Here is a 26,915-nt window from a genome sequence, read left to right as displayed (position 1 = left end):
AACACTTTGAGAAAGAATTTCACAGAGAATTCAACTAGCTCACCACTCTCTGAGTGAAGAAATCTCTACTCATCTCAGTCCTAAATGATCTGTCCCATAACCTTAAATAGTGATCCCTGGTTCTGAACTCAGGTCATCGGAAACATTCTTCCTGCCTTTACCCTATCCTGTTAAAATTTAAATGTTTCTGAGATATTCCCCCTCATTTCTTCTAACCTCCAGCGAATGTAGCCTTAACTAATCCATTCTCTCTTCATATGTCAGTCTTGTAATCCCAGGAATCAGTCAGATAAACATTCAATGCATTCCTTCATAACCAGAACATCCATCCTTCATTTTTTTTCTTAATCTACTCATGGGATGTGGGCATCGCTGGTTGGACAGCATTTATTATCCATCCCTGGTTGCCATTGAGAGGGTGCTGATGTGCTAACTTTGTGAAGCTCTTCAGTCCGCATGTTGTAGGCTGACCCACAATGCTCTTAGGGATGGAATTCCAGGATTTGGACTCATGACAGTGAAGGAATAGTGATATATTTCCAGGTCAGGATGGTGAGTGGCTTTGAGGTATTCCCATGTAATGCTTTCCTTGTCTTTCTAGATGAAAATGGTCATTGATTTGGAAAGTGCTACCTAAAGATCTGCAGTACATCCTGTAGACAGTGTACGTTGCTGCTACTGAGCATTGGTGATGGAGGGAGTGGATACTTGTGGATGTAGTGCCAATCAACAGGCTGCTTTGTCTTGGATGTGTCTATGCACTAATTTTACCTGTTCATCTTTTATGTGGGATCTTATCTAAAGGCTTCTGCCAAGACTAAGTGAACCACAGTCATTGGCTCCCCTTATTCAACTGTACTAATTGCATCTTGAAAAATTCCACTAGATCTTTCTAACATGATTTTCCTTTCATAAGGGGGCCCTCATTGAGACCCTGAGGGACATAAGACATGTATAGGCCCAAAAACTGCGGACCCATGCGAATTCCAAGAGGGGTATGGGGGTGCCAAGTACACTTGAGAGAAATCAAGAGGGCTAAGAAGGGACAAGAGATGGTTTCAAACAGATAAGACAAAGGAGAATACTAAGAAATTTTACAAATACGTGAAGGGCAAAAGAGTAACTAGGGAAAGAATAGGGCACAAAGATCAACAAGGTCCGGAGCCTCAAGAGACAGGTGAGATCTTATATGAATATTTCTCATCAGTACTTTAACTTGAGAATGTAACTTTAAAAAAGTTCTGCAATTTACATATGTAAGAACTGAAACCAACACGTTCATTCCAAAAGATGAGAGACTTAACAAACAATCCAGGTCTTTTTCAATATATAATTTCAGTTACATCACACTGTAAACTTTTATTATGAATTTGGTGTCTTACAGTCTTATTCTCCACAAGCACCTGATGAAGGAGCAGTGCTCTGAAAGCTAGTGCTTCCAAATAAACCAGTTGGACTATAACCTGGTGTGTGATTTTTAACTTTGTACACCCCAGTCCAACACTGGCACCTCCAAGTTAAATTACAAAGGGATCTTTGGGCCAGTAGGGCTGAGGAGTGGCAGGTGGAGTTTAATTTGGATAATTTTAGTGAAATGAACAAGGTCAGGACTTATATGGTTGATGGGAGGACAGTGGGTAGTGTTGTCAAACAGAAAGACCTAGGAGTATTTCTTTGAAAGTTGTGTCACAGGTAGGATGGTCCAGAAGGTGTTTGGCGGGCTTGTCTTCATTGCTCAGACCATTGAGTATAGGAGTTGGGACATCATGTTAAGGTTTTACAGAATGGTGATGAGGCCGCTTTTGGAATACTGTGTCCAGATCTGGCTGCCCTACTATGAGAAGGATATTATTAAATTGGAGAGGGTTCAGAAAAGATTTATCGGTATGCTGCCAGGACTGGAGGGTTTGAGTTATAGGGAGAGGCTGGATAAGCTGGGACATTTTTTAATGGAATATAAGATTTATGGACTAGGCCACACCCCCTCAAAACATTTCAAGAAAGTGGCCCAGACGCTAACTTTGTTAGTTGTCTTAAGCAGGTGTAACACAGGTATTCCAAGAGTGATGCAGCTGGTCAACCCACTTAGTTTTAAATAAAACAATTTATTTACAAGATAACTGAATGAAACAAAAGAGAACAGAATACAGAATAACTCACCCTTTCCGAAAACTGAACAGACTAAACCAACTTAATCATGCTGTTCCGATACTTGCAACAATCCCCATAAACGTCCCTTGATACAAAAGGTAAAATCAAACACAGGGTTTTCCAGGAGAGAAGTCAGAGAGAGAGAGGAAGATCAAGCCTGGACCTGCTTCCTTGTGTCCAGCAGCTTTTACAACTGCCTGACTGTTTTCAGTGAATAGCCAGACTGCCAAGAACCAAATCAAACCAGAGTAATAATTTGGAGATGCCGGTGTTGGACTGGGGTGTACAAAGTTAAAAATCACACAACACCAGGTTATAGTCCAACAGGTTTAATTGGAAGCACACTAGCTTTCAGAGTGCTGCTCCTTCAATTCATCAACCACCTGATGAAGGAGCAGCGCTCCGAAAGCTAGTGTGCTTCCAATTAGACCTATTGGACTATAACCTGGTGTTGTGTGATTTTTAACTTTGTAAACCAGAGTAAAGCTGAGCTGGGAGAATTGGCCACTCCCCTTTCATTATTTCAGTGTTTCTTAAACTTAAAAACCTTTTACCTGAAGCAGGATCTGTTAGCTATAATCAAATTGACACTGAAACCCTACAACCCCAGACTTTTGGGAACCTGTGCTTTTACGACCTCCTGAAAAAAAACCAAGGACAACATAACCTTGTTAAAGGAGTGGCATCATCACAAGAAGGTTGTGTTTATAAGGGTTTATAGATTTATAAAATCATGAGGTGCATAGATAAGGTGAATAGCAAAAGGTCTTCCCCTAGAGTGGGGCAGTTCAAAACTAGGGGATATATTTTTTAAGAGGAGAAAGACTTAAAAGGGACCTGATGGGCAACCTTTTTACACAGAGTGTGGCTTGTATGTGAAATGAACTTCCAGAGGAAGCTGTATATGCAAGTACAGTTACAACATTTAAAAAACATTTGGATGATGAGCCAAATACAGCCAAGCAGGAAACCTGGTCGGCATGGACCAGTTGGACAAAAGGGTCTATTTCTGTGTTGCCTGTGATTGTAAATCCACAGTTTGTCAGAACTGTCACTGTTTTCCAAGTGTTCTGCTATTCAATCTTTAGCTACCTGGCGAAGGGGCAGTGGTCCAAAAGCCAGTACTTCTATATAAACTTGTTGGATTATAATCTGGTGTTGTGTGATGTCCACCCCTGTCCAATACCTGTACCTCCTCATCATTAAATCTTTAAGATTGGATTCCAGCATTTTCCTTGCTTCTGAACCAAAGAAAAAGTAAATAATAGTGTTACAGCATTACAGCCAACTTAAAATGTACTGGGATATTTTGTAATTCTGCCTCTGTGTGGTTGCAGTTTATAATTAAACAAGCAATTTCCGGGAAAGCAGCATTGTGAAAGTAAAACAATAATCGTAATTGAAAGCATTTAAAAACAAATCTCCCTTTAATAACGTTATAATAATGAATAATAATATTGCTTAGACATTTTCCATAAATACTTGAATTTATTTTCTATTAGGGATTCTAAATTCAGTTTCATTATTTTTGTAAACAAAATTAGCCGTGTTTGAGAAAACACCCACTTCGTTGGTTGGCTGAAGCATTTCAGCCGCTCCCCAATATATAAAATAGGACTGCCAATTCAAGTTCTGGATAGTCTGGACGAGATATGGCGAATGAAGGTGGTGGATTTGCTATCTTAGTTACAGGTTTTTCACATATTACAAAAAAAGGCATTACAACAAAATTAATCGCCTACTTTCAGAGCAAGAAAAAATCAGGTGGCGGAGAATGTGATGTTGAGATTTTTGAAAATGGGAATGCTGTCGTGACTTTCCAGAAAAGAGATGGTACGTTTTATTTTGCATTCTATTACTTGAGTTGTGGAAATCAGGAGCAATTTGTGGGAAATATGTATAAATGAAAATATCTGTTGTGATTAAAAGTTTGCGAGCGATTGCTCATGAAGAGATCACGACATTGAAAGTGAAAACTAACTGAAACCTGAAGTGGGTCAGTTTATCAGCCAGCGTTACTTGCAGTTCCGAAAGAAAAAGTAATTTAAATTCTAAGTTTTTTTTAGAATCACAGAATCGCTGAACCGATTCCTTCTGAATCATAAACTTAGTGAAAATATTTCTTCTTTTATATTCCCTCATGGGATTGACTTGGGTAGGTAAAAACGAGGACTGCAGATGCTGGAAACCCGAGTCTGGATTAGAGTGGTGCTAGAAAAGCACAACACGGCAGGGCAGCATCCGAGGAGCAGGAAAATGGATGTTTCGGGCAAACGCCCTTCATCAGGAATAGAGGCAGGGAGCCTCCGGGGTGGAGAGATAAATGAGAGGTGGTGGGGGTGGAGAGAAAGAGCATAGAGTACAATAGGTGAATGGGGCTGGAGGTGATAGGTCAGAGAGGAGGGTAGGGGAAGGTAGCAAAGAGTATAATGAGTGAATGGAGGTGGGGTTGAAGGTGATAGGTTAAACAGGAGGGTGGAATGGATAGGTGGAAAGGAAGATAGGCAGGTAGGACGGGTCATGGGGACAATGCTAAGCTGGAAGGTTGGAAGTGGTGTAAGGTGGGGGGAGGGGAAATGAGGAAACTGGTGAAGTCCACATTGAAGTTGAAGTGTTTCGAGGCAGAAGATGAGGCGTTCTTCCTCCAGGCATCGGGTGGTGAGGGAGCGGCGGTGGAGGAGGCCCAGGACCTGTATGACCTCGACAGAGTGGGAGGGGGAGTTGAAATTTTGGGCCACAGGGCAGTGGGATTGATTGATGCGGATGTCCCAGAGATATTCCCTAAAACGCGCTGCAAGGAGGTGTCCAATCTCCCCAATGTAGAGGAGACCACATCGGGAGCAACGTATACAATAAATTACATTGGTGGATATGCAGGTAAAACTTTGATGGATGTGGAAGGTTCCTTTGGGGCCTTGGATGGAGGTGAGGGAGGAGGTGTGGGCGCAGGTTTTGTAATTCCTGCGGTGGCAGGGGAAGGTGCCAGGAAGGGAGGGTGGGTTGTTGGGGGGTGTGGACCTGACCAGGTAGTTACGGAGGGAATGGCCTTTGCGGAAAAGGGTGGGGAGAGAGGTATATCTCTGGTGGTGGGGTCCGTCTGGAGATAGCGGAAATGTTGTTGGATGATGCGGTTTATGCGAAGGTTGGTAGGGTGGAAGGTGAGCACCAAGAGGATTCTGTCCTTGTTACGGTTGGAGGGGTGGGGTTTGAGTGCAGAGGTGCGGGATGTGGACGAGATGCGTTGGAGGGCATCTTTAACCACGTGGGAAGGGAAATTGCGGTCACTAAAGAAAGAGGCCATCTGGTGTGTTCTGTGTTAGAACTGGTCCTCCAGAGAGTAGATAGGCGGAGGTGGAGGAAGTGGGAATATGGGATGGCATTTTTTCAGGAGGTAGGGTGGGAAGAAGTGTAATCCAGGTAGCTGTGAGAGTCGGTAGGTTTGTAAAAAATGTCAATGTCAAGTCGGTCGTCATTAATGAAGATGGAGAAGTCCAGGAATGGGAGGTAGGTGACAGAGATGGTCCAGATGGACTCTCCACCCCCATCCCCTCTCATTTATCTCTCCACCCTAAAGGCTTCCTGTCTCTTTCCTGATGAAGGGCATTTGCCCGAAACGTCAATTTTCCTGCTCCTTGAATGCTGCCTGACCTGCTGTGCTTTTCCAGCACCACTCTAATCCAGGATTGACTTGGCTAGTCAGCATTTATTGCCTGTCCCTAGTTTCCCTTGAGAAGGTAGTGGTCAGCTGCCTTCTTGAACTGCTGCAGCTCATGTGCAGGAGGTACTGCCACAACATCCATTGGGAGTTGCAGAATGTGTATCCTGTGACACTGAAGGAACGGTGATATATTTCAAATTCAGGATGGCTTGGAGTCACACTTGGAGCTGTTCCAATGCATTTGCTGCCCTTACATTCTAGATGGAAGTGGTCTTGAGTTTAGAAGGTGCTGCCTAAGGATCTTTTGTGAATTTCTGCAGTGCATTTTGTAGATAGTACGCACTACTATTATTGGCTATTAATTATGGCGAGTGCAGATGCTTGTGGATGTAGTGTCAGTTAAGTGAGTTGCTTTGTCCTGAATGGACATTCCTGATGAAGGGCTCCTGCCCGAAATTCCTGCTCCTCGGATGCTGCCTGACTTGCAGTGCTTTTCCAGCACCATGCTAATCTTGTCCTGAATGGTGTCAGGTTTCTTCAGTGTTATTGGGGCTGCTCCCATCTATCACCCTTCTGACTTGTACTTTGTAGGTATTGGACAGGCTTTGGGGAGTCAGGAAGTGAGTTTACTCACTGCAGTATTCTTAGCCTCTGACCTGCTCTTGTCGCCACTGTGTTTCTGGTGAGTGCAGTTAAGTCTTTCATCAGGTATGAACTGAAACATCGATTCTCCTGCTCTTTGGATTCTATCTGACATGCTGTACTTTTCCAGCACCGTCCTCTCTAATCTTCTTAAAAGACCATAACATTGGTGCAGAAATTAGGCCATTCAGCTCATCGAGTCTGCTCTGCCATTCAAATGCCATTCAAACATGGCTGAAAGGTTTCTCAACCTCATTCTCCTGCTTTCTCCCTGTAACCATGATCCCCTCGATTCTCAAGAACCTCTCTATCTCAGTCTTAAACATACTCAATGCCTGGTATCCTCAGCCTTCTGTGGCAATGAATTCCATACATTCATCACTCTCTGGCTGAAGAAGTTTCTCTTTATCTCTGTTGTAAAAGGTCTTCTCTTTACACTCAAGCTGTGCCCTCAGGTCCTAGTCTCTTCGACCAATGGAAGCATGTTTCCAAAACTTACTCTGTCCAGGCCATTCAGTATTCTGTACATTTCAATTAGATCCCCCCTCATCCTTCTAAAGTCTATCAAGTATAGACCCAGAGTCCTCAAACATTCCTCAAATGTTAAGCTTTTCAATCCTGGGATCATGCTTGTGAACCTCCTCTGAACATGTTCCAAGGCTGGTACATCCTTCCTGAGATATGGAGACCAAAACTGTGCATTATACTCCAAATGTGGTCTGACCAGAGCCTTATAGAGCCTCAGAACTACATCCCTGCTTTAATATTCAAGTCCTCTCAAAATAAATGTCATCATTGCATTTGCCTTCCTAACTATTGACTCAACCTGCAAGTTCTGGATTAGTGGTGCTGGAAGGGCACAGCAGTTCAGGCAGCATCCAAGTAGCTTCGAAATCGACGTTTCGGGCAAACGCCCTTCATCAGGAATTAAGGCAGTGAGCCTGAAGCGTGGAGAGATAAGCTAGAGGAGGGTGGGGGTGGGGAGAAAGTAGCATAGAGTACAATGGGTGAGTGGGGGAGGGGATGAAGGTGATAGGTCAAGGAGGAGAGGGTGGAGTGGATAGGTGGAAAAGGAGATAGGCAGGTAGGACAAGTCCGGACAAGTCATGGGGACAGTTACTGAGCTGGAAGTTTAGAACTAGGGTGAGGTGGGGGAAGGGGAAATGAGGAAACTGTTGAAGTCCACATTGATGCCCTGGGGTTGAAGTGTTCCGAGGCGGAAGATGAGGCGTTCTTCCTCCAGGCGTCTGGTGGTGAGGGAGTGGCGGTGAAGGAGGCCCAGGACCTCCATGTCCTCAGCAGAGTGGGAGGGGGAGTTGAAATGTTGGGCCACGGGGCGGTGTGGTTGATTGGTGCGGGTGTCTCGGAGATGTTCCCTAAAGCGCTCTGCTAGGAGGCGCCCAGTCTCCCCAATGTAGAGGAGGCCGCATCGGGACCAACGGATACAATAAATGATATTAGTGGATGTGCAAGTAAAACTTTGATGGATGTGGAAGGCTCCTTTAGGGCCTTGGATAGAGGTGATGGAGGAGGTGTGAGCGCAGGTTTTACAGTTCCTGCGGTGACAGGGGAAAGTGCCAGGATTGGAGGGTGGGTTGTTTGGGGGCGTGGACCTGACCAGGTAGTCACAGAGGGAACGGTCTTTGCGGAAGGCGGAAAGGGGTGGGGAGGGAAATATATCCCTGGTAGTGGGGTCTGTTTGGAGGTGACGTAAATGTCGGCGGATGATTTGGTTTATGCGAAGATTGGTAGGGTGGAAGGTGAGCACCAGGGGCATTCTGTCCTTGTTACGGTTGGAGGGGTGGGGTCTGAGGGCAGAGGTGCGGAATGTAGACGAGATGCGTTGGAGGGCATAGTTTCAACCTGCAAGTTTATCTTCAGAGAATCCTGGACTGAAACTCCCAGTCTCTTTGCACTTCAGACTTCTGAATTTTCTCCCCAGTTAGAAAATAAAACCAGCCAAAGGAAAGCATTGTATTATTGCAATTTCAGAAATAATGTCACCAATGCAATAAAGGACAAATTTAAACCACTAAAATCGGGTGGATTTGTTTCAGTTGGTGTGCTAAAATTGTGAAATTTTCTAAGATAAGTTGAATGGGCAATCCATCCATCCAGAAGAGGTACATTTCTTGCAAATATTACAATCAACTAGCAAGCCTCAAAATGAACCATTGTTTGAAATTTAACTTGGACTGGCTGGATTTTTATTCATTTACTGGATGTGGGAGCTTCACTGGCTAGGCCAATATTTATTGCTCAGTGGGAAGCTAAGAGTCAACCACATTACTGTTGGTCTGCAGTGGCACATCCAGACCAGGTAAGGATGACATTTTCCTTCCCAAAAAAAATTAGGGAATCAGATGGGGTTTTCCACTGACAATCAATATAGCAATCATTAGACTGTTAATGCCAGAGTTTTATTGAATTTGGATTCAAACCTGGCTCCCCCAGAATAGTACATAAATGTCTCGATTAATAATAGTGATAAATACCACTATGCCATTGATTCCCATTCCCCAGGACTAAAACATTTGTTAAAGAAGCCAAAGAATGCAGTATCCAAGAGCCCAGTAAATGCATGTCCTCTTGTTTCCACACTGATGCTGAGGCTTAACTGTCCAACAGCCAATCTCACAATCTGGCTGGCTGGCTGCAGATTGGAAAGAAAGGCAGAATGTCAGGACCTGACATTAAATTTGGCATAACCGACTACAAAGCAACTCTCATTTTACCTTCCCCCCTCCCCCCCTCCCCCCCTCTTTTTCCAGTTTCTGGTGTCATACTTGAAAACAAATGCCGAGGGAATTCACTATGCTTGAATATTTTCCATCTTGCTGAACAACATAATGTCTTAGCAGAGGCCTCATTTTAAAAACAAGATTATAGTTTCAGTTTCACTTCCCTGAATTTTAATCTAATTATAATAAACCAGTCATCTATGAGTGAAACCTGACTTGACAAACAGTGTTTTTATTTTATGCAGTTTGGTTACAATGGTGGCAAGTCACTGAACATATGCACACAAGGCTGTCAATGTAATTTTAACAAAAGCATTTAAGTTTATAATACATTTTTTAAAAGTTTGAGAAGATCTTAGTATAATCAGCATTCAACAGCTGGAAATTCCTTTTTGGTGACTTCACTGTCAGGCATTCTCTACCTCACAAACCCTGGAGCTGTGAATTGAGCTAAAATGGACTTTCTCTTTAGATATATAATTTGTTACCAAAATAGCACTGGGGAATGGCGACTTAAAAACTTTTCACTTTTTTTTTGTAAAAATCTACAAGTGACAATAAATTACAATTCTATTCTCTTGTAAAAAGAAAGGTTCACTCCTTTTTCCCAGTGAAGAATGAAGTCACTAGCAGGAGTGTTCTATGGAATAATGGACAGGGTAGGAAAAGATATAATAAGTGTTGATGAAGGAACGGCAATAATCATGTGATTTTATTCTATGTATATACTGGTAACTTCAGATTAGGAATGGTAGCCTCATTAAGGAGTTCACAGAATGATTCAAGGTAGTTTCTTAGAGCAGTGCTTTGTGTAAACAAACAGCTTGTGTGAGGTTTGGTGTTCTGTAATGTAATAGGATTAATTAATGGCCTCAAAATAAAGAAAATCGTATGCAGTAGTGACCATAATGTGATTCAATTTGAAATGGAGAACAGTAGTTCCAAGATCAGTATTTTAATCTTAAATAAGGGCAATTAATTGGGCATTAAAGCTAAGCTAGCTGAAGTGACCTAGCATACAAGACTAGCGGATAAATTCACAGAGCTCAGTGGCAGACATTTAAGAGCTATTTCAGAAGACTCAGAATAAATGTTTTTCTAATATAAAGAAAGATTCCAAGGAGAGGATTAACGTTCCCTCGAAAGTCAGTTGGAGTACTCTGCACATTGATGTGTGTGCCAACTCATTGACTTTCACATGCAGAAGTCGCTGCCTTGCAAGGACCTTTAAAATCATGCAGCAGTTAAAAAATAGAAGGACGACTGGGGAGGATGTACTACCTGTAGTTTTCAAAAGAAGTTAAGGAAAGCATCAAATTATGGAAAAGGTCAAATGATTGGTATATAATTTAAACAACAGCAGAGAATGCCTAAACGAATCATCAGAAAACAAAGTTAGAGTATGAGAAGAATTACCCAGAACTGTAAAGTAGGTACTTAAAAATGAAAAGTGTGAATGAAGTGAATTTGGTTTTCTAAGAGAGTGAGAGTGGGCAGTTAATTGTAGGTATTAAAGAAACAGTAGATGTAGGTGAATTGAACATTATTTTGCTTCTGTCCACATTGTAGAGGATGCAAAATCTTCCAGTATTAGTTGTTAATCAGGAGATGGGGAGGAATAGAAGAACTAAATGAAACTGCAGCCATATGGGAAGTGATATCAAGCAAACTGGATGGGCTAACAAGTCCTGTTGGAATTCATCCTTGGGTTTAAACATGGTGGCTTATAAGTTAGAAGATGGGTTGAAGTTAATTTTCCAAAATTCGATGGACAGTGGAAGTATTCCTTCAAACTGGAAGGTGACACATGTAACTCCTATATTCAAGAGGATGAAAGCAGAAAATGAGAAATTAAATGCCAGTAGATTGATATCTAATGTGTGGAAGTTGTTAGAGTCACTCATCGAGAGATTACAGCTTAATATTTAGAAAAACTCAAGGTAATCAAGAAGAGATAACATGGTTTTGCAAATGACACAAAGGCAGGTAGTGAAAGTATTTTGTGAAGGAATCTGCAGATGGATATAAGTGGACCGAGTGGGCAAATATCTGGCAGATGGTGTATAAAATACATTCATTGTAACTGGAAGAATTTTAAAAAGCAGGCATAACTTAAATGGGGAATGGCTGCAGAATTCTGAGGTGCAGAGATATCTAGGTGTTTTAGTATGAGTCACTAAAAGTAAATGTAGGTACAGCAAGTAATTAAGAAAGCCAAGAGAATGCTATCCTTTATTACAAGAGGAATTGAATAGAAAGGTAAGAAAATAATGCTGCAGTTATAGATGTTATTGGTGAGACCACATCTTGAATACAAGTGCAGTTTTGATCTTTGTTTTTAAGGAAAGATGCAAATGTGTTCTAAGTTGTTTAGAGGAGCTGTGCTGGATAGATACCTGAATTTGTGTTGTTGGATGTCTTATGAGAGTTTGGACATTGTTTCCACTGAATTTTATAAGACAGAGGGATAACTTGATTGAAGTACAAAACATTCTGAATGGTTTTGACAAGATGGGCACAAAAAATATGTTCCTCTTGTCGGTACAACCAGAATTAGGGGGCACTATTTTAAAATTAGGGCTTCCCCTTTTAGAACAGATGAGGAAAAAATGTTTCAGAATTTTGTGCAGCATTGGAACACTGCCTCACAGGATGGTGGAGATTAGGTTATTACATTTTTTTGGCGCAGAGTTAGATTTTTGTAAGGTAAAGGAATCGAAAGTTATCATGCAAAAAATGAATGTGGAATTCAAAATACCAAACAAATCAACATGATTTTTTCTGAATGTCACAGTGGGGCTTGAGGGGTTGAATGGCCTCTTCAGACCTAATATCTCTGTATCTCTTACCTTTCTGAACTAGACCCCATCCTGGTCTGTGTCTTTCACCCTCCCACAACCCTGAGCATTGCTCTTCCCTACCTCCATGACACGTAGACACCAACCCCCCTCCCCGCCCCAATTCTTTAGGTTCCTGGATCTGGGCTTCTCTTCCACTTAGCTTTGTTTTTGAATTTGCACTTTACATCTGCCCTTCATCTGGTCTCACACGTTGGTCAGTGCAGGTAGTTCTGAGACTTTAGCTGGTTCCAGCATTTGCCATTAGGTGGAGCATTGATACTATAACCAGCAGTAGTAGTAGTGGTACAGTAGCATTGGCAATCAACAAAGTTCCAGAATACTATCGGGCTGCTCTCTCATCAGAGAAAGATGTCTGATGGTGAAGTTAACCCGAGGGTCATCACTCCTCAGGAGAGGAGTAAGGTCGAAGGCAGGAATTTCATAGCTGACCGCAGCAGGTGTGCAAATTAAATCTGTGCTGTTGGCATCACGCTGCATTGCAAACCAGCTATCCAGCCAACTGATTATCTCAATATAGCCAGTGTTCTAAGTGATAGTAGTAATTTGTTTTTGCAGTATTGAATTGTACAGTATTTTGTTTCAGATAGGATAGAAATTTATTGCTACGTGTACTTTTACATTAAAAATACAGTGAAAAGTTTTATAAGTCACCCCACTACAGGTGCCTACATCATGATAGAAGTCATGCGTAATTTTTAAAAACGTAAAATTAACACCAAGTTCATTACAATTCAGTTATTGGCGTCTGGGCTTGGGAAAGGCTGATTAAGAAGACTCAGCCAGGACAAGACCCCATGCCAAGCTACTGGGATACCGAGATGGAAGCCTCTGCTGAAGAGTCTGCCATGCTAGGCCAAGACTGCCACTCTCTTACAAAACTGCCTGCCGGGCCACTGGAATACTTGGACGTTGAAGACAATAAAGACCTCCATACCGAAATGAGACCTCTATGCTGGGACATGACCACCGTGTCAGACTGAGACCGCCTTTAGCCACCCGAACCTGGAGCCTCTGCTTAGCTTGTGAGTCCAGGCTGGGGGAGTCAGCTTATCCTTCACTAGGTAGGAGACCCTAGATTGGGGTGGAGCCTTGTCCAGCTCATCCTGGCATTGCTGCCATAGCTGCTGGAGGCTTCCTCCTTCACCACCACTCTCCAGGCCTAAAAGAAAAGTGTGAATGTAGTAGGGTAGTTATAATGGGTGACTTTAACTTTCCCAATATTGATTGGAACCTCCTTCGAGCAGATGGTTTGGAAGGAGCTGTTTTTGTAAGGTGTGTTCAGGAGGTTTCCTAACTCAGTACGTTGACAGGCCGACGAGGGGATAGGCCATTTTGGATTTGGTGCTCAACAATGAGCTGGGGCAGGTGTCAGATCTTGCAGTGGGAGAGTATTTTGGGGATAGTGACCACAACTGCCTCACATTCTCCATAGCTATGGAGAAGGAGAGAAGCAGACATAATGGGAGGATATTTAATTTGGGAAAAGGAAACTATGATACTATCAGATGTGCGTTGGGAAGCATGGACTGGGAGCAATTGTTCCATGGAAAGGGCACTATAGACATGTGGAGACTGTTTAAGGAACAATTGTTGCAAGTGATGCACAAATGTATTCCTCTGAGACAGGCGAGAAGGGGTAAGATAAAGGAACCTTGGATGACGAGAGCAGAGGAGCTTCTCGTCAAAAGAAAGAAAGCAGCTTACGTAAGGTGGAGGAAGCAAGGGTCTTGCTCAGCTCTAGAGGATTGCAGGCAGGCGAGGAAGGAGTTCAAAAATGGTCTGAGGAGAAGAAATACAGACAAGAAATTGCGCGCCAAAAATCATTAATTTCAAAAACCACCAATCAGGAATGGACCCGGACCATAGAACAGGCCGTCACCATAGGACAGAACAGGACTACACACCGCAAAAAAATGGCACTAAAAGAAAAAATGGCCAAACTAGCACACAAAGAAGAGGACACCACAACACACACCTGGGTTAAAAACCTCTCCCACAGACAGCTCACAGACACGGAAAGAACAATATGGCCAAGGGTCTCAACTACAATCACAGGGACGCCAAGACAGCAGACTTCCTAGCAGCACTAGAATGCACACTCAGGAACAATGGACTGACAGAAGAGACACAACAAACTGTGAGACAAAGTATCGTACCGCTGATAACAAGAAAAAAACAAACACATAACCTCAACACCAAGGAGAGGGAAGCACTAAAATCACTAAGAAACGATAAGAACATAATTATACTACCAGCAGACAAAGGCAGAATGACGGTCATCCTGGACAATGCAGAGTACATGCTAAAAGCACAACAACTACTTGCAGATACCAACACCTACCAAAAGAGGGAGTTTGACCCCACCCCACAGCTCACCAATAGGATAAACAATACACTGAGGAATCTACAAAAAAACGGACAGATAACCAGGTCTGACCTACAAAGAATGAAACCTGAAAGCAACAACACCCCCAGATTCTATGGACTACCCAATGTGCACAAACCAGATATCCCACTCAGACCCATAGTATCACTACCAGGGACACCATCACACAAACTGGCCAAAGAACTACAGCAGAAACTGAAACACCTGATCAGTGGATCCAGACAATCTATACAATCGACACAGGAATTCTTGGACATCATCAGAAATATACACATAGACAAGGAAGAAACTATGGTCTCATTCGATGTAACGGCACTGTTCACCTCCATCGACAAAACCCTAGCCAAAGAAACAATACCCAACCTGCTGGACAGACATAACAGACAACAGGACGTTGAACCTATCAACAAAGACGGCATACTTAAACTACTGGACTTGTGCCTCACAACACACTTCACATTCAACAACCAAATATACAAACAAATCAACGGAACACCCATGGGCTCACCGATCTCTGGACTCATAGCAGAAGCAGTAATGCAAAGGTTAGAACAAACAGTCTTACCACAAATTCAACCCAAACTCTGGGTCAGATATGTGGATGACACCTTTGTAATAATTAAAAACACAGAAATAGAGAACACACACCAGATCATCAACGCCACATTCACAGGAATCCGATTCACTAGAGAGGAAGAAAAGGACAACCAACTCCCATTCCTAGACGTGATGGTACAGAGAACACCAAACGGAGAATTCACCAAAGGTTTACAGGAAAGCCACACACACAGACCAAGTCCTAAACCATCAAAGCAACCACCCCAACACACACAAATGAAGTTGCATCAGGACACTATTCAAAAGGGCCACAACACACTGCAGCACACCAGAACTACAAAAAGAGGAAGAGGAACACCTATACAAGGTATTCGCCAAAAACGGATACCCTCGCAATTTCATCAACAGATGCCTAAGGGAGAGACAACGGAACGAGGACATGCCACAACCCAAAGGACTAGCCACACTACCATACATCAGAGGCATTTCCGAACTGACAGCCAGACTACTGCGACCACTAGGACTCATAACAGCACACAAACCAACAGCCACGCTCAGACAACAACTCACCAGAACGAAGGACCCAATACCCAGCATGAGCAAAACTAATGTAGTGTACAAAATCCCATGCAAGGACTGCACAAAACACTACATCGGACAAACAGGAAGACAGTTAACGATCCGTATACACGAACACCAACTAGCCACGAAACGACACGACCAGCTATCCTTAGTAGCCACACACACAGACGACAAGCAACATGAATTCGACTGGGACAACACTACCATTATAGGGCAAGCCAAACAGAGAACAGCCAGGGAATTCCTAGAGGCATGGCACTCATCCACAGACTCTATCAACAAACACATCGACCTGGACCCAATATACCGGCCACTACAGCGCACAGCTGGAACTGACACCCGGAAGCGGCAGAGACAGGCCACTATAAATGCCGGAGGAAACAGCACAGAAGCGCTTCACAGGAGGCTCCCAAGCACTGAGGATGTCACCTAGACAGGGGACGAAACGTCTGCAACACAAATTCCCAGCTCGGCGAACAGAACCACAACAACGAGCACCCGAGCTACAAATCTTCTCCCAAACTTTGGTCTGAGGAGAGCCAGGAGGGGGTACGAAAAAGGCTTTGCAGGAAGGATTAGGGAGAATCCAAAGGCATTTTACACGTATGTGAGGAATAGTAGAATGATCAAAGAGAGAGTAGGGCTGATCAGGGATAGCATAGAGAACTTGTGTATAGAGTCTGAGGAGGTAGGGGAAGCCCTAAATGAGTTTTTTCCTTCTGTGTTTACTAAAGAAAAGGACCTTTATAGTGAATGAAATCATTGAGGAGTAGGTAAGCATGCTGGAACAGATAGAGATTGAGGAAGCTGATGTGTTGAAAATTTTGACAAACATTAAGATTGACAAGTCGCCAGGGCCAGACCAGATTTGTCCTCCGCTGCTTTGGGAAGCGAGAAATGTGATTTCGTCACCGCTTGCGAAGATCTTTGCATCCTCGCTCTCCACCCGAGTCATACCGGAGGACTGGAGGGATGCAAATGTAATTCCTCTCTTCAAGAAAGGAAATAGGGAACTCCCCGGCAATTACAGACCAATCAGTCTCATGTCTGTCGTCTGCAAGGTGTTAGAAAGGATTCTGAGGGATAGGATTTATGACCATCTGGAAGAGCATGGCTTGATTAAAGGCAGTCAGCACGGCTTTGTGAGGGGCAGATCATGCCTCACATATCTTTATTGAGTTATTTGAGGATGTGACTAGACAAGTTGATGAGGGTCGAGCGGTGGATATTGTGTATATGGACTTCAGTAAGGCATTTGATAAGGTTCCCCATGGTAGGCTCGTTCAGAAGGTCAGGAGGAATGGAATACAGGAAAATTAGCTGTCTGGATACAGAATTGGCTGGTCGACAGAAGACAGCGAGTGGTAGTGGAAGGAAAATATTCTGCCTGGAAGTCAGTGATGAGTGGTGTTCCACAGGGCTCTGTTCTTGGGCCTCTACTCTTTGTAATTTTTATTAATGACTTGGATGAGGCGATTGAAGGATGGGTTAGCAGGTTTGCAGACGACACAAAGGTTGGAGGTGTTGTTGACAGTATAGAGGGCTGTTGTAGGCTGCAGTGGGACATTGACAGGATGCAGAGATGGGCTGAGAGGTGGCAGATGGAGTTCAACCTGGATAAATGCGAGGTGATGCATTTTGGAAGGTCGAACTTGAAAGTTGAGTACAGGATTAAAGACAGGATTCTTGGCAGTCTGGATGAACAGCGGGATCTTGGTGTGCAGGTACATAGATCCCTTAAAATGGCCACCCAAGTGGACAGGGTTGTTAAGAAAGCATATGGTGTTTTGGCTTTTATTAACAGGGGGATTGAGTTTAAGAGCCGTGAGATCTTGTTGCAGCTCTATAAAACTTTGGTTCGACCGTACTTCGAATACTGTGTCCAGTTCTGGTTGCCATGTTATAGGAAAGATGTGGATGCTTTGAAGGGGGTTCAGAGGAGGTTTACCAGCATGCTGCCTGGAATGGAAGGCTTATTTTATGAAGAGAGGTTGACTGAGCTCGGACTTTTTTCATTGGAACCTAATTGAGGTGTACAAGATAATGAGAGGCATAGAAGGAGTTGATAGCCAGAAACTTTTTCCCAGGGCAGAAATTGTTAATACAAGGAGTCATAGTTTTAAGCTGTTTGGCGGAAAGTATAGAGGGGATGTCAGAGGCGGGTTCTTTATGCAGAGAGTTGTGAGAGCATGGAATGCGTTGCCAGCAGCAGTTGTGGAAGTGAGGTCATTGGGGATATTTAAGAGACTGCTAGACATGCATATGGTCACAGAAATTTGAGACTTCGTACATTAGGTTTACCTCACATGAGGATCAATGGTCGGCATAACATCGTGGGCTGAAGGGCCTGTTCTGTGCTGTACTGTTCTATGTTCTATGTTCTAAAATGAAGAAAGAGAAAACAGACCCTTCGATCCAACTCGTTCATGCAGACTAGATATCCTATCCTAATCTAGTCCCATTGCCAGCACATGGTCCACATCTCTCCTAAACCCTTCCTGTTCGTATTCCCATTCAATTCCTTTTAAATGCTGCAATTGTACAAGCCTCCACCACTTTCTCTGACAGATCATTCCATACACACACCACCCTCTGCGTAAATAAGTTGCCCCTTAGGTCCCTTTTATATTTTTCCCCTCTCACCCTGAACTTATGCCCTCTAGTTCTGGACTCCCCACCCCAGGGAAAAGACCTTGTCAGTTTATTCTATCCATGTCTTCATGATTTTATAAACCTCTATGAGGTCGCCCCTCAGCCTCCAATGCCGCAGGGAAAACAGCCCCAGCCTATTCAGCCTGCCCCAGTAGCTCAGATCCTCCAACCCTGGCAACATCCTTGCAAATCTTTTCTGAACCCTTTCAAGTTTCACAACATCTTTCCAAAAGGAAGAGCTCCCGGCTCAGACCCTTACTCCGCTGCCAGCTTGAAGCATACTGTTTCTTTTATATTTAGTAACACACTTTATGTGGCAAATGATGTCAACTATGCAAGATACAGTACTTGATATTTTACATTCCTTTCCCTGGGCAAGAAATGTCCAAAGGAACCAGCCCTGACTTAAACATGATTTCCCTCGAAACTTAAAACCACAGCAATTGAAGTTATAATTTTCAGGAACACAATAATTTATCTCAGGAGTTATTGTATACTATACATAGAAAAGTTTTGGTTAACCGCACAGTTCATATATAAAGTTCTATTGACCTAAATATGTACAAATATATTGGGCATGTTTTAACATCTCAGTGAGCATCTTATACTAAGCAGTGGGACTTGAACTTGACCTTACAACCCAGATATAAAGACATTACCATTGTATGACAAATTATCATAAATATGGATAATTTCTAGTCAATTTGTTCAGAGATGTTGTTATGTACCTTTAGATCAGGTGGAACTTGAACTCCTGCCTCTTAGTCAAGAGGTAGGGAATTCACTTCACCACAACAGCCTCTTCTCTCCATCTCTAGATACTTAACTTTAAATGATACTATGAACAATCAACCTGAACTTTTCACTGTTTTTCCTTCACATGTTGTTGTACCTGCTGAGCATTTCCAGCTTCTTCTGGGTTTACTTCAGATTTGTAATATTTATAATATTTTGCTCTTATTTCAAAAATGCTTGAAATCTGTTTTAATTTCCTTTATAGTTTATTCTGCTGTTTGTAAATATGCAATTTTTTATTGACAATTTTAGCACAGAAATCTGTCTTGGAAAGGACACATGCCATTACATTTGATGGACAAAACATTCAACTCTCAGTAACTCAGTACAGCGGTGAGTTGAAGAATTCTCAACAAGATGACCATGAAGTTTGTTCTTCAGTAAGTATAAACTCTGAAAGGCTGAGTGGCATGTTTGTATATCCTTACAAGAGATAGTTATAAGACACTTAATGGTTATTTAATTGCTGGATTTCAAATGGTTGGCATTCTGTGAGATTTTAGTCATGGATTTTAAGGTAAAGTACAAAATTCTTGACAAAGTTCTGAAGAAGTCATAATGGACTTGAAATATTAACTCTTTTTCTCTCTCCACTATTGCTACCAGACCTGCTGAGTTTCTCCAGCATTTTCTGTTTTTTAAATGAAATTCTGACATTCAGTTTGTTTAATTCAGTACAAGGAAACAACTAGGTTCCACATCTAAATTAAATATTCTATTGTTACATGTTTAAGATTATACAGGATCAGTTGTCCACAAGAGTTGGAGATTTTCTGCTGCCTTGATCATATTTTAAAGTAAAATATCAAAAATCCAAGAATTACTATAATGTATCACTATGCTAATGTTTGGTATCACTAGGCAACTAATAGAAGTCATTAATTGTGTCAGTTACTGTAAAATATGTCCTCCTGCACTGGCATAGATTCAGTTCAAGATGTTGGATTTTTCCTTGGGTTACCAGCTTAATTTAATTAATTATTTTAATTCATTCATGGAATGTGAGTAATGCTGGCTAGGCCAGCATTTAATGTCCTCCAGAAGATAATAGTGAGTGACCTTCATGAACTGCTGCAGTCCAGTTGGTGTAGGTAGATCTACAAAGTTGTGAGGGAAGGACTGCCAGGATTTTGATGCAGTGACAATGACTCAATAGCAATAGATTTTCAAGTCTGGATGGTGAGTAGCTTGAAGTAGAACTTTCTGGTGGTGGTGTTCCCATGTATCTGCTTCCCTTGGCGTACTAGCTGGTAATGTTTGAATTTGGAAGGTGCTGTTCAGTTGTTTGCAATTTTTTAATTGTTACTAAAAGAACCTAGGTGGTTTATTTCTATACAGGCTGAGTATGGCTCAGATATATAATTGAAAATATTGTCCCTCTTTTTAAACTGAAACATTGTTGTGACAGGTAGTGTAGTAGAACAAAGAAAAAGAATCAGATCATCACTCCTATCTCTGTCACAACTCTAGCGTCATTGTTGGAATCACATCTTCATGGGAATTCATGGCCAGGAATATATTTAGAACATACTATAATTGGCCCTAGCCAATTGAATGTACTATGGGCCCGAACATCTATTAGATTTTTCTAATGACTGTGTTTTTAATTGCAGGTGAAAAACAATTCTCCCTGTGCACCTGAAGGTAAGACAGACCATTCATCAGTGTTCACTCCATCAACTACCGCATTAAAGATTTTGGAAATTAAAGAAGCAGAAGATCATTTAATTTTTTGTACCATTTTTGTACCTGCATAATAAATAATAATGAATGTGGGGGTTGGTGAGCTCAGATGTCTGGTTTGCAATACAAGGTGACACCAACAGTGAGAGTTCAATTCCCACATTGGCTGAGCTTACCATGCAGGACCCTCTTTCTCATCCTTTTCCCTTGCTCGAGGTGTGGTTACCCTCTGGTTAAACCACCACCAGTAATATCTCTCTGTAATGAGAGAGCAGCCCATGGTCTAGTAGGCACTTCACCTTTAAATAATAATTGGTCAGTAGGGAGTTTAAAGGTGGCAAGTTTCTTGAGTTATGATAGCTGCAAATATCACTGGAACGCACCTTGCAGCCAGGAGTATCAGGAAGTCATTAAGGGATTCAATCTCATAAACGTTCTGTAGTTATTTTATGGCTGGAAATAAATTTAGGAGACATTTAATATCCAGTCTATGTAATATTCTTTTATTTTTGGCAGGTATTTGATAAGTTATAGTTCATGAGCACCTAAAGAGAAAACGATTCTCGAAACAAATGGAGAAATAGCAAAAGAAAACATGAAGGATAGGTGGCAATAGGGATAAGAAAGGAAGCAATTGGGAGGAGAGAAAGAGAAATCAAGAAGAATGGTAGAGGACAGGAAGGGATGGACGGCAATTGTGAAGAGGGAAGGAGTGAATTCACATGTCCTTTTTTATACACATGTACGTTTTTGGTGGTGGTCTCCAATGGTCTGTTGAGGACCATTTGTCAACTTGAATACAAGATCACTTTCTCCTCAGAGCAGCCAGCCCAGTACAATCCTCATTGAGGCAGGCTAAATTTGTGAAGGAAATTTCAAACAAACATAAAGTCTCTTATCTACAAGTACAAAGACCTACCCTTTTAGCCACAAACTCTGAATAGTTATTTTAGTGTAATCACTAACATAGTGCAGTGAATGCTTTGGTGTCTATTTTATTACTGTAAAAGGAAATGACACCAGACAATTCCTGGTACGAAAGAGTGGAAGATGTAAAGTTAATGTCCCGATCAGCATGATCTTGAAGACCCAGATACCTACAACTATGATCTTCTTTCTTGCCTGAATTTTTACACAAGGTTAAGACAAGATGGGCTGTTGCTGTCAGTGCACTTGATCTATACAGCTAACTTGGGGCAGCAAAATTCCATGATCTTAATTCCTCACAGACTACATACCAGGAGTGTACGTTTGGAATACCTTGCCCTCAGAGTTTTGTTTTAACTGTTGCTATTTTCTTTTCAACCCAGTAACAACTCCACCGAGAATTGCACAGAATGAAAGTATTGAACAAAATACTCTTAATGACTCACCTCGAATTTGTATTAAATTGAAAACTGAGCAATTTGATCATGATCACTTCAGTCTTTTTATTGAATGCTGCAGCGGCACCAACTGTTTCCAAGTTTTACACACCAATGAAACTTCAGTTTATATTGTGGAGTTTATGCATAACATAGGTAAGATTTAAGTCAATAATCAACTATTGTCTTTGTAATTATGTATTGAAAATATTATCTTGAGTCATGTTTTGTGACTAAAGGAAGTGTTGGGCAGAGAGACCCATGGAATTGGGGAATGTTCTCCAAAGGTCATTTAAAAGTAAAGATTATTACTGAGTAAGAATCTTGGAAGCAGAAAATGGAGGGAGCAGCTTTCAGCCAAAGCAATTGGAGGAAGAGATGGATAATTGGTGAGTATTATTGGATGGAGAGATGAAACAATATAGAGGGGAAAAAAGTCAGTGGCTGGAATTTTGTTGAGGTGGGTTATCTGTACTGACAGCTCTGAAAGCAAGAGACAGCTTGGTGTGACAGCAGGGCCCTGTATCATAATCACTTAGGCTGCCAGCCCTTTTAAGGATGGTTGCCTACTGCTGGCACCTTCAAAGCCTTTTGTAGCCCCACTGTGAGCAGTTGCCAGTGCAAGACCAGCGTCCCGAGGAAGAGTGCACCACAGCTCCACATCTGGAAGTGTAATTTGAGTCTGGACTCACCTGGATTGATTGCAGGCCTGTGAGAGTTGTTGAGGAGGATAGTAGTTGGTGCTATTGCCACAGGGGTATTTGTCCAAACAAGGGGTCCCCCCTCCTCTTCAACCCCCAGCCCACCTCCCAGAATTTTTTGGTAGGCCAGCAACTATTCTTGTCATTTTACTGCTCCACCGACCTCCCTACCCATTCCTAAGGCACCAGGCAAAATCCAACCCAGCATGTTAGCCATCAACGGCCTGGCACTACTTTATGTACAAGAAGATATGGCAGGATTCCAGGGCAGCTATTTGGATAATAATACCTATAGTAGTAGAGGAAGGGACAGAGTATGCAAATAGAAAAATAAAATAGTAAATAGAGTCAAGGTAAATGGTAAACAGGCCAAACTAATGGCTCTTTTCTTCAATGCATGTACTCTTCAGAACAAAATGGATGAATTAACCACAGAAATATGGTTTAATAGGCATGACCCTACAGCCATTACAGAGGTAGAATATCTAGGGTATCAAGGCTGGAAACTAAATATTCAGGAGCATGTGACATTTCAAAAGGCAGGCAGGAAGGAATGGGGGTAGTATTGTTGTTGCAGAATGGCATATGCACAATAGCAAGATCGATCTTGAATTGGAAGATGTAGAATTCTTATGGGTGGAGGTAACAAATAAAAAGGGACAGAAGATACTGTTAGGAGTAGTCCATGGGCATCCCAACCGTGATGCTGCAATGGACAGAGAATAAATCAGGGTGCGCAACAAAGGCATGTAACAAAGGTAGTAATGGGTAACTTTAATCTTCATATTGTCAGATTGGCAGGCAAAGCCATGAGGAAGAATTTATAGAGTTTATTTGGGACAGTTTCCTGGAACAATTTGTCATGGATCCAACCAGGAATCTGGTGATATGTAATGAGGCAAGTTCAATTAAGATGTTAGATTAAAATATCTTCTCGGAAACTGTGACCATAAGATGGTATAATTTAGCATTCAGTTTAAGAGGGAGGAACATGGGTTGGAAACAACTGTGCTAAACTTAAATAAGTGTAATTGCAAAGGAATGAGAGTAGAGGTGGCTGGAGTGGACTGGGAATGGGGTTTGCTGCAAATGTGGCTGAGGAACAGCAGATGTTTAAGAATGTAGTTCATTGCTTATAACAAAAACATATTTCAGTCAGGAGGAGGATGAGCCAACCATGGTTAACCATGGAAATTGATGGTGAAACAGTGTGGCAAGCCAGGCCATTGGGAAATTTAAAATTAAAAATATACTTTTTCAGTCGAAAATTATAAGTAATATTAAGATGGGCAGCAAGAACTGCTTTCAATACTTACAAAAGAAGAGAGAAGCCAAAAGGAACAGAGGCCTCTTTAGATAATGAGGATGGGGAAATAATAATTGGAATTAGGAAATGGTACAGGAATTGAATAAATACTTTGCTTAGTCTTCACGATAGAAGACACCAACAGCAGTACAAAATTGGTAAATATTCAAGGGTCAAGAGGCGGAGAAGAAGTACGTCAACTAACATGAGAAAAAAAGGTGCTCGGAAAGATTTTTGTGTTGCCATAGTTTTACCAAACCATAGTGACTGATGGTGATTTAACCTGAGGGTCACCATGTCTCAGACAAGGGAAGAGATTAGATTACCTGCAGTGTGGAAACAGGCCCTTCGGTCCAACAAGTCCACACCGACCCTCCAAATAGTAACCCACCCAGACTCATTTCCCTATTTACACCTGACTAATGCACCTCACCCTCTGGGCAATTTAACATGGCCAATTTACCTGATCTGCACATTTTTTGGATTGTGAATGTGCTAGTGGGACTATTGGATTGGCCTCCAGCTCCAAAGGATGGAACTTCCTCACCAATAAGGGGAAGAGGTATGATTCTGCAGCAATTCAGCCCACCTGCAGCACCTAATGGATGGGTGGGCAATTGTCTTGTCCTTTAGCTCATCAAATGCTTTCCTTCTGCAATGGGAGCAGAAACACCCTCCCTGTAATTTTCTGCTTGTAGTTATAACTTTCAGCGGACATCACATTGGACAATCAATTAACACATGTAGCATTGCATATTTGTTTTGGTGAATGTAGAAGATATAAAAGTGGATTTCATATTTAAAACTGCTTGCTGAATATCTGTCAGTTGAAGAAAAATATGCAAGTCATATCATCTCTACTTTAAACCCAAGAACCTTTTCTTTAAAGGTTACTAAAGACAACATACTGTCTTCATTTAGAGTCACACAGCACAGAAACAGGCCCTTTGGCCCAGCTTGTCCATAATGACCAGGTCTCCTAAACTGAACTAGTTTCATTTTTCTGCATTTGGTCCATATACCTCTAAATCTTTCCTATCTATATCACCAGTCCAAATGCCTTTTAAATGTTGTAGTTGTACCCACCTCTACCACTTCCTCATCAGCTCGTTCCATACATGCACCACACTCTGAGTGAAAAAGTTGCTCCTCAGGTCCTTTTTAAATCTTTCCCTTCTCATCTTAAACCTATGCTGTCTAATTTTGGCCTCCCATAACCTGGAGAAAAAAATACTTGGCTATTCACCTTATCTACGTCCCTCATGATTATATAAACTCCTCAGCCTCCAATGCTCCAGGGAAAAAAGTTCCAGCCTTTCCTTATAACTCAAACCTTCCGGTCTTGGTGCCGTCCTTGTAAATTTTGTTACACCCTTTCCAGTTTAATTCCATTCTTTCTATAGCAAAATGACCAGAATTGTATGCAATGCTCCAAATGTGGCCTTATCGATGCCTTACACAGCTGTAACATGACATCTCAACTCCTGTAATCAGTGATGTGACCAATGAAGGCAAGCATGTCATATGCCTTGTTCCCTGCCCTCTCTACCTATAATGGAACTATGTACCTTCACCCCTAAGTCCCTCTTTTAACAATTCTCCCCATGGCCTTATACTTAATACAAACCAGGGCAGAGCTTAGTATTATCAAAGTGTAGCACCTTGACTTTATCTGAATTAAACTCAATCTATCATTCCTCAGCTCAGTGACACAGCTGATTTGTTAAGATCCAGTTCATAAACAGTGGACTTTTTCTCAGATTCCCCTTTCAATTGATCTCCTCTCACCTTCTTAGCCTTCAGTACATGCTTTTTAAAATGAATTCATGAGACTTGGGTGTTATTGGCTGGGACTAAATTTATTGTCCATCCCTAATTGCTCAGAGGGCAATTAAGAGTCAACCACATTGCTGTGGTTCTGGAATTACACATTGGCCAGACCAAGTAAGGATGGCAATTTCCCTCCCTGAAGGACATTAGTGAAAGAGGTGGGTTTTTCTGACAATCAAGAGTAGTTTCATAGTCATCATTAGACACTTATTCCAGAAATATATCCAGATATTATTGAACTAATTTGTGTCAATGTTATTGTTTTACATCCATTATTTTTAGAATACTTTATCACAGCAAAGAATTTTCCTGGATTTGCAATTATGTGATTGATCAAAATTAGTTTGTTATTTAATATCACACATGAAAAACAAACCAATGTTAATAACAAATTTTAAATGATTTTTATCTACAAATTTCTCTTTTATTGCACCTAGATTTGAACAAAGCTCTTCATACTTTGAACAACAAAAGGTTTTGTGGCCTGCAACTGGTTGCTAAGCATTTGCCAAGAACAAAAAGTCTCCGTATTACTCAGTTGCCTGAGTTGATAAGAGAGGATTTTCTTGCTTTGTATTTTGAACGCTTTGTAAAACATGATGGATATGTGGAGCTTCAAATGGATGAATCTACACAGTCTGCAATAATAACTTTTCCAAATTCAGAAGGTAAGTATTCTCAGTGTATGAAAATATAGATGAGTTAGACCCGGGAACAGGGGATACAATCCTGAAAAGTGTTAATGACAATAAAAATGTCAAGAAGGCATTGAGACAGGTTAATACAGGTTAATGAGAAGACAAGTGCCAAATGCAATTCAATGTGGATACATGTGAAGTAGTATTTTTTGCATTCATGGGATGTAGGTATACATGGCAAACACACCATGTATTTCAAGCAAGCGGCCATGTCTCAGTCTAAGGGGAACAGTTCTCAGTCAAGTCAAAGATGATATTCATCAGTTATGGGGATCCAGCACAATACGTCAAGAGCAGCCTCCAAAAT

At 41.8% G+C, this 26,915-nt stretch overlaps 1 protein-coding gene across 1 annotated transcript in view; it reads left to right on the top strand.

Moving 5' to 3' along the window:
- Positions 1-3,803: 3,803 nt before the first annotated feature.
- LOC140480286 (protein mono-ADP-ribosyltransferase PARP14-like) overlaps positions 3,804-26,915 on the top strand; it is a 66,649-nt gene continuing 43,537 nt past the window's right edge. Inside the window, exons 1-5 of the mRNA XM_072574991.1 lie at positions 3,804-3,984; positions 19,279-19,406; positions 20,640-20,670; positions 22,020-22,229; positions 26,348-26,578. Coding sequence (XP_072431092.1) covers positions 3,804-3,984; positions 19,279-19,406; positions 20,640-20,670; positions 22,020-22,229; positions 26,348-26,578 — 781 coding nt within the window. The remainder of the gene's footprint in view (positions 3,985-19,278; positions 19,407-20,639; positions 20,671-22,019; positions 22,230-26,347; positions 26,579-26,915) is intronic.

Source organism: Chiloscyllium punctatum, chromosome 8 (assembly GCF_047496795.1).
Source record: "Chiloscyllium punctatum isolate Juve2018m chromosome 8, sChiPun1.3, whole genome shotgun sequence".
NCBI classification, from domain to species: Eukaryota; Metazoa; Chordata; class Chondrichthyes; order Orectolobiformes; family Hemiscylliidae; genus Chiloscyllium; species Chiloscyllium punctatum.
Note: the sequence above shows the minus strand (reverse complement) of the source record. Positions and strands in the feature narration are given on the sequence as shown.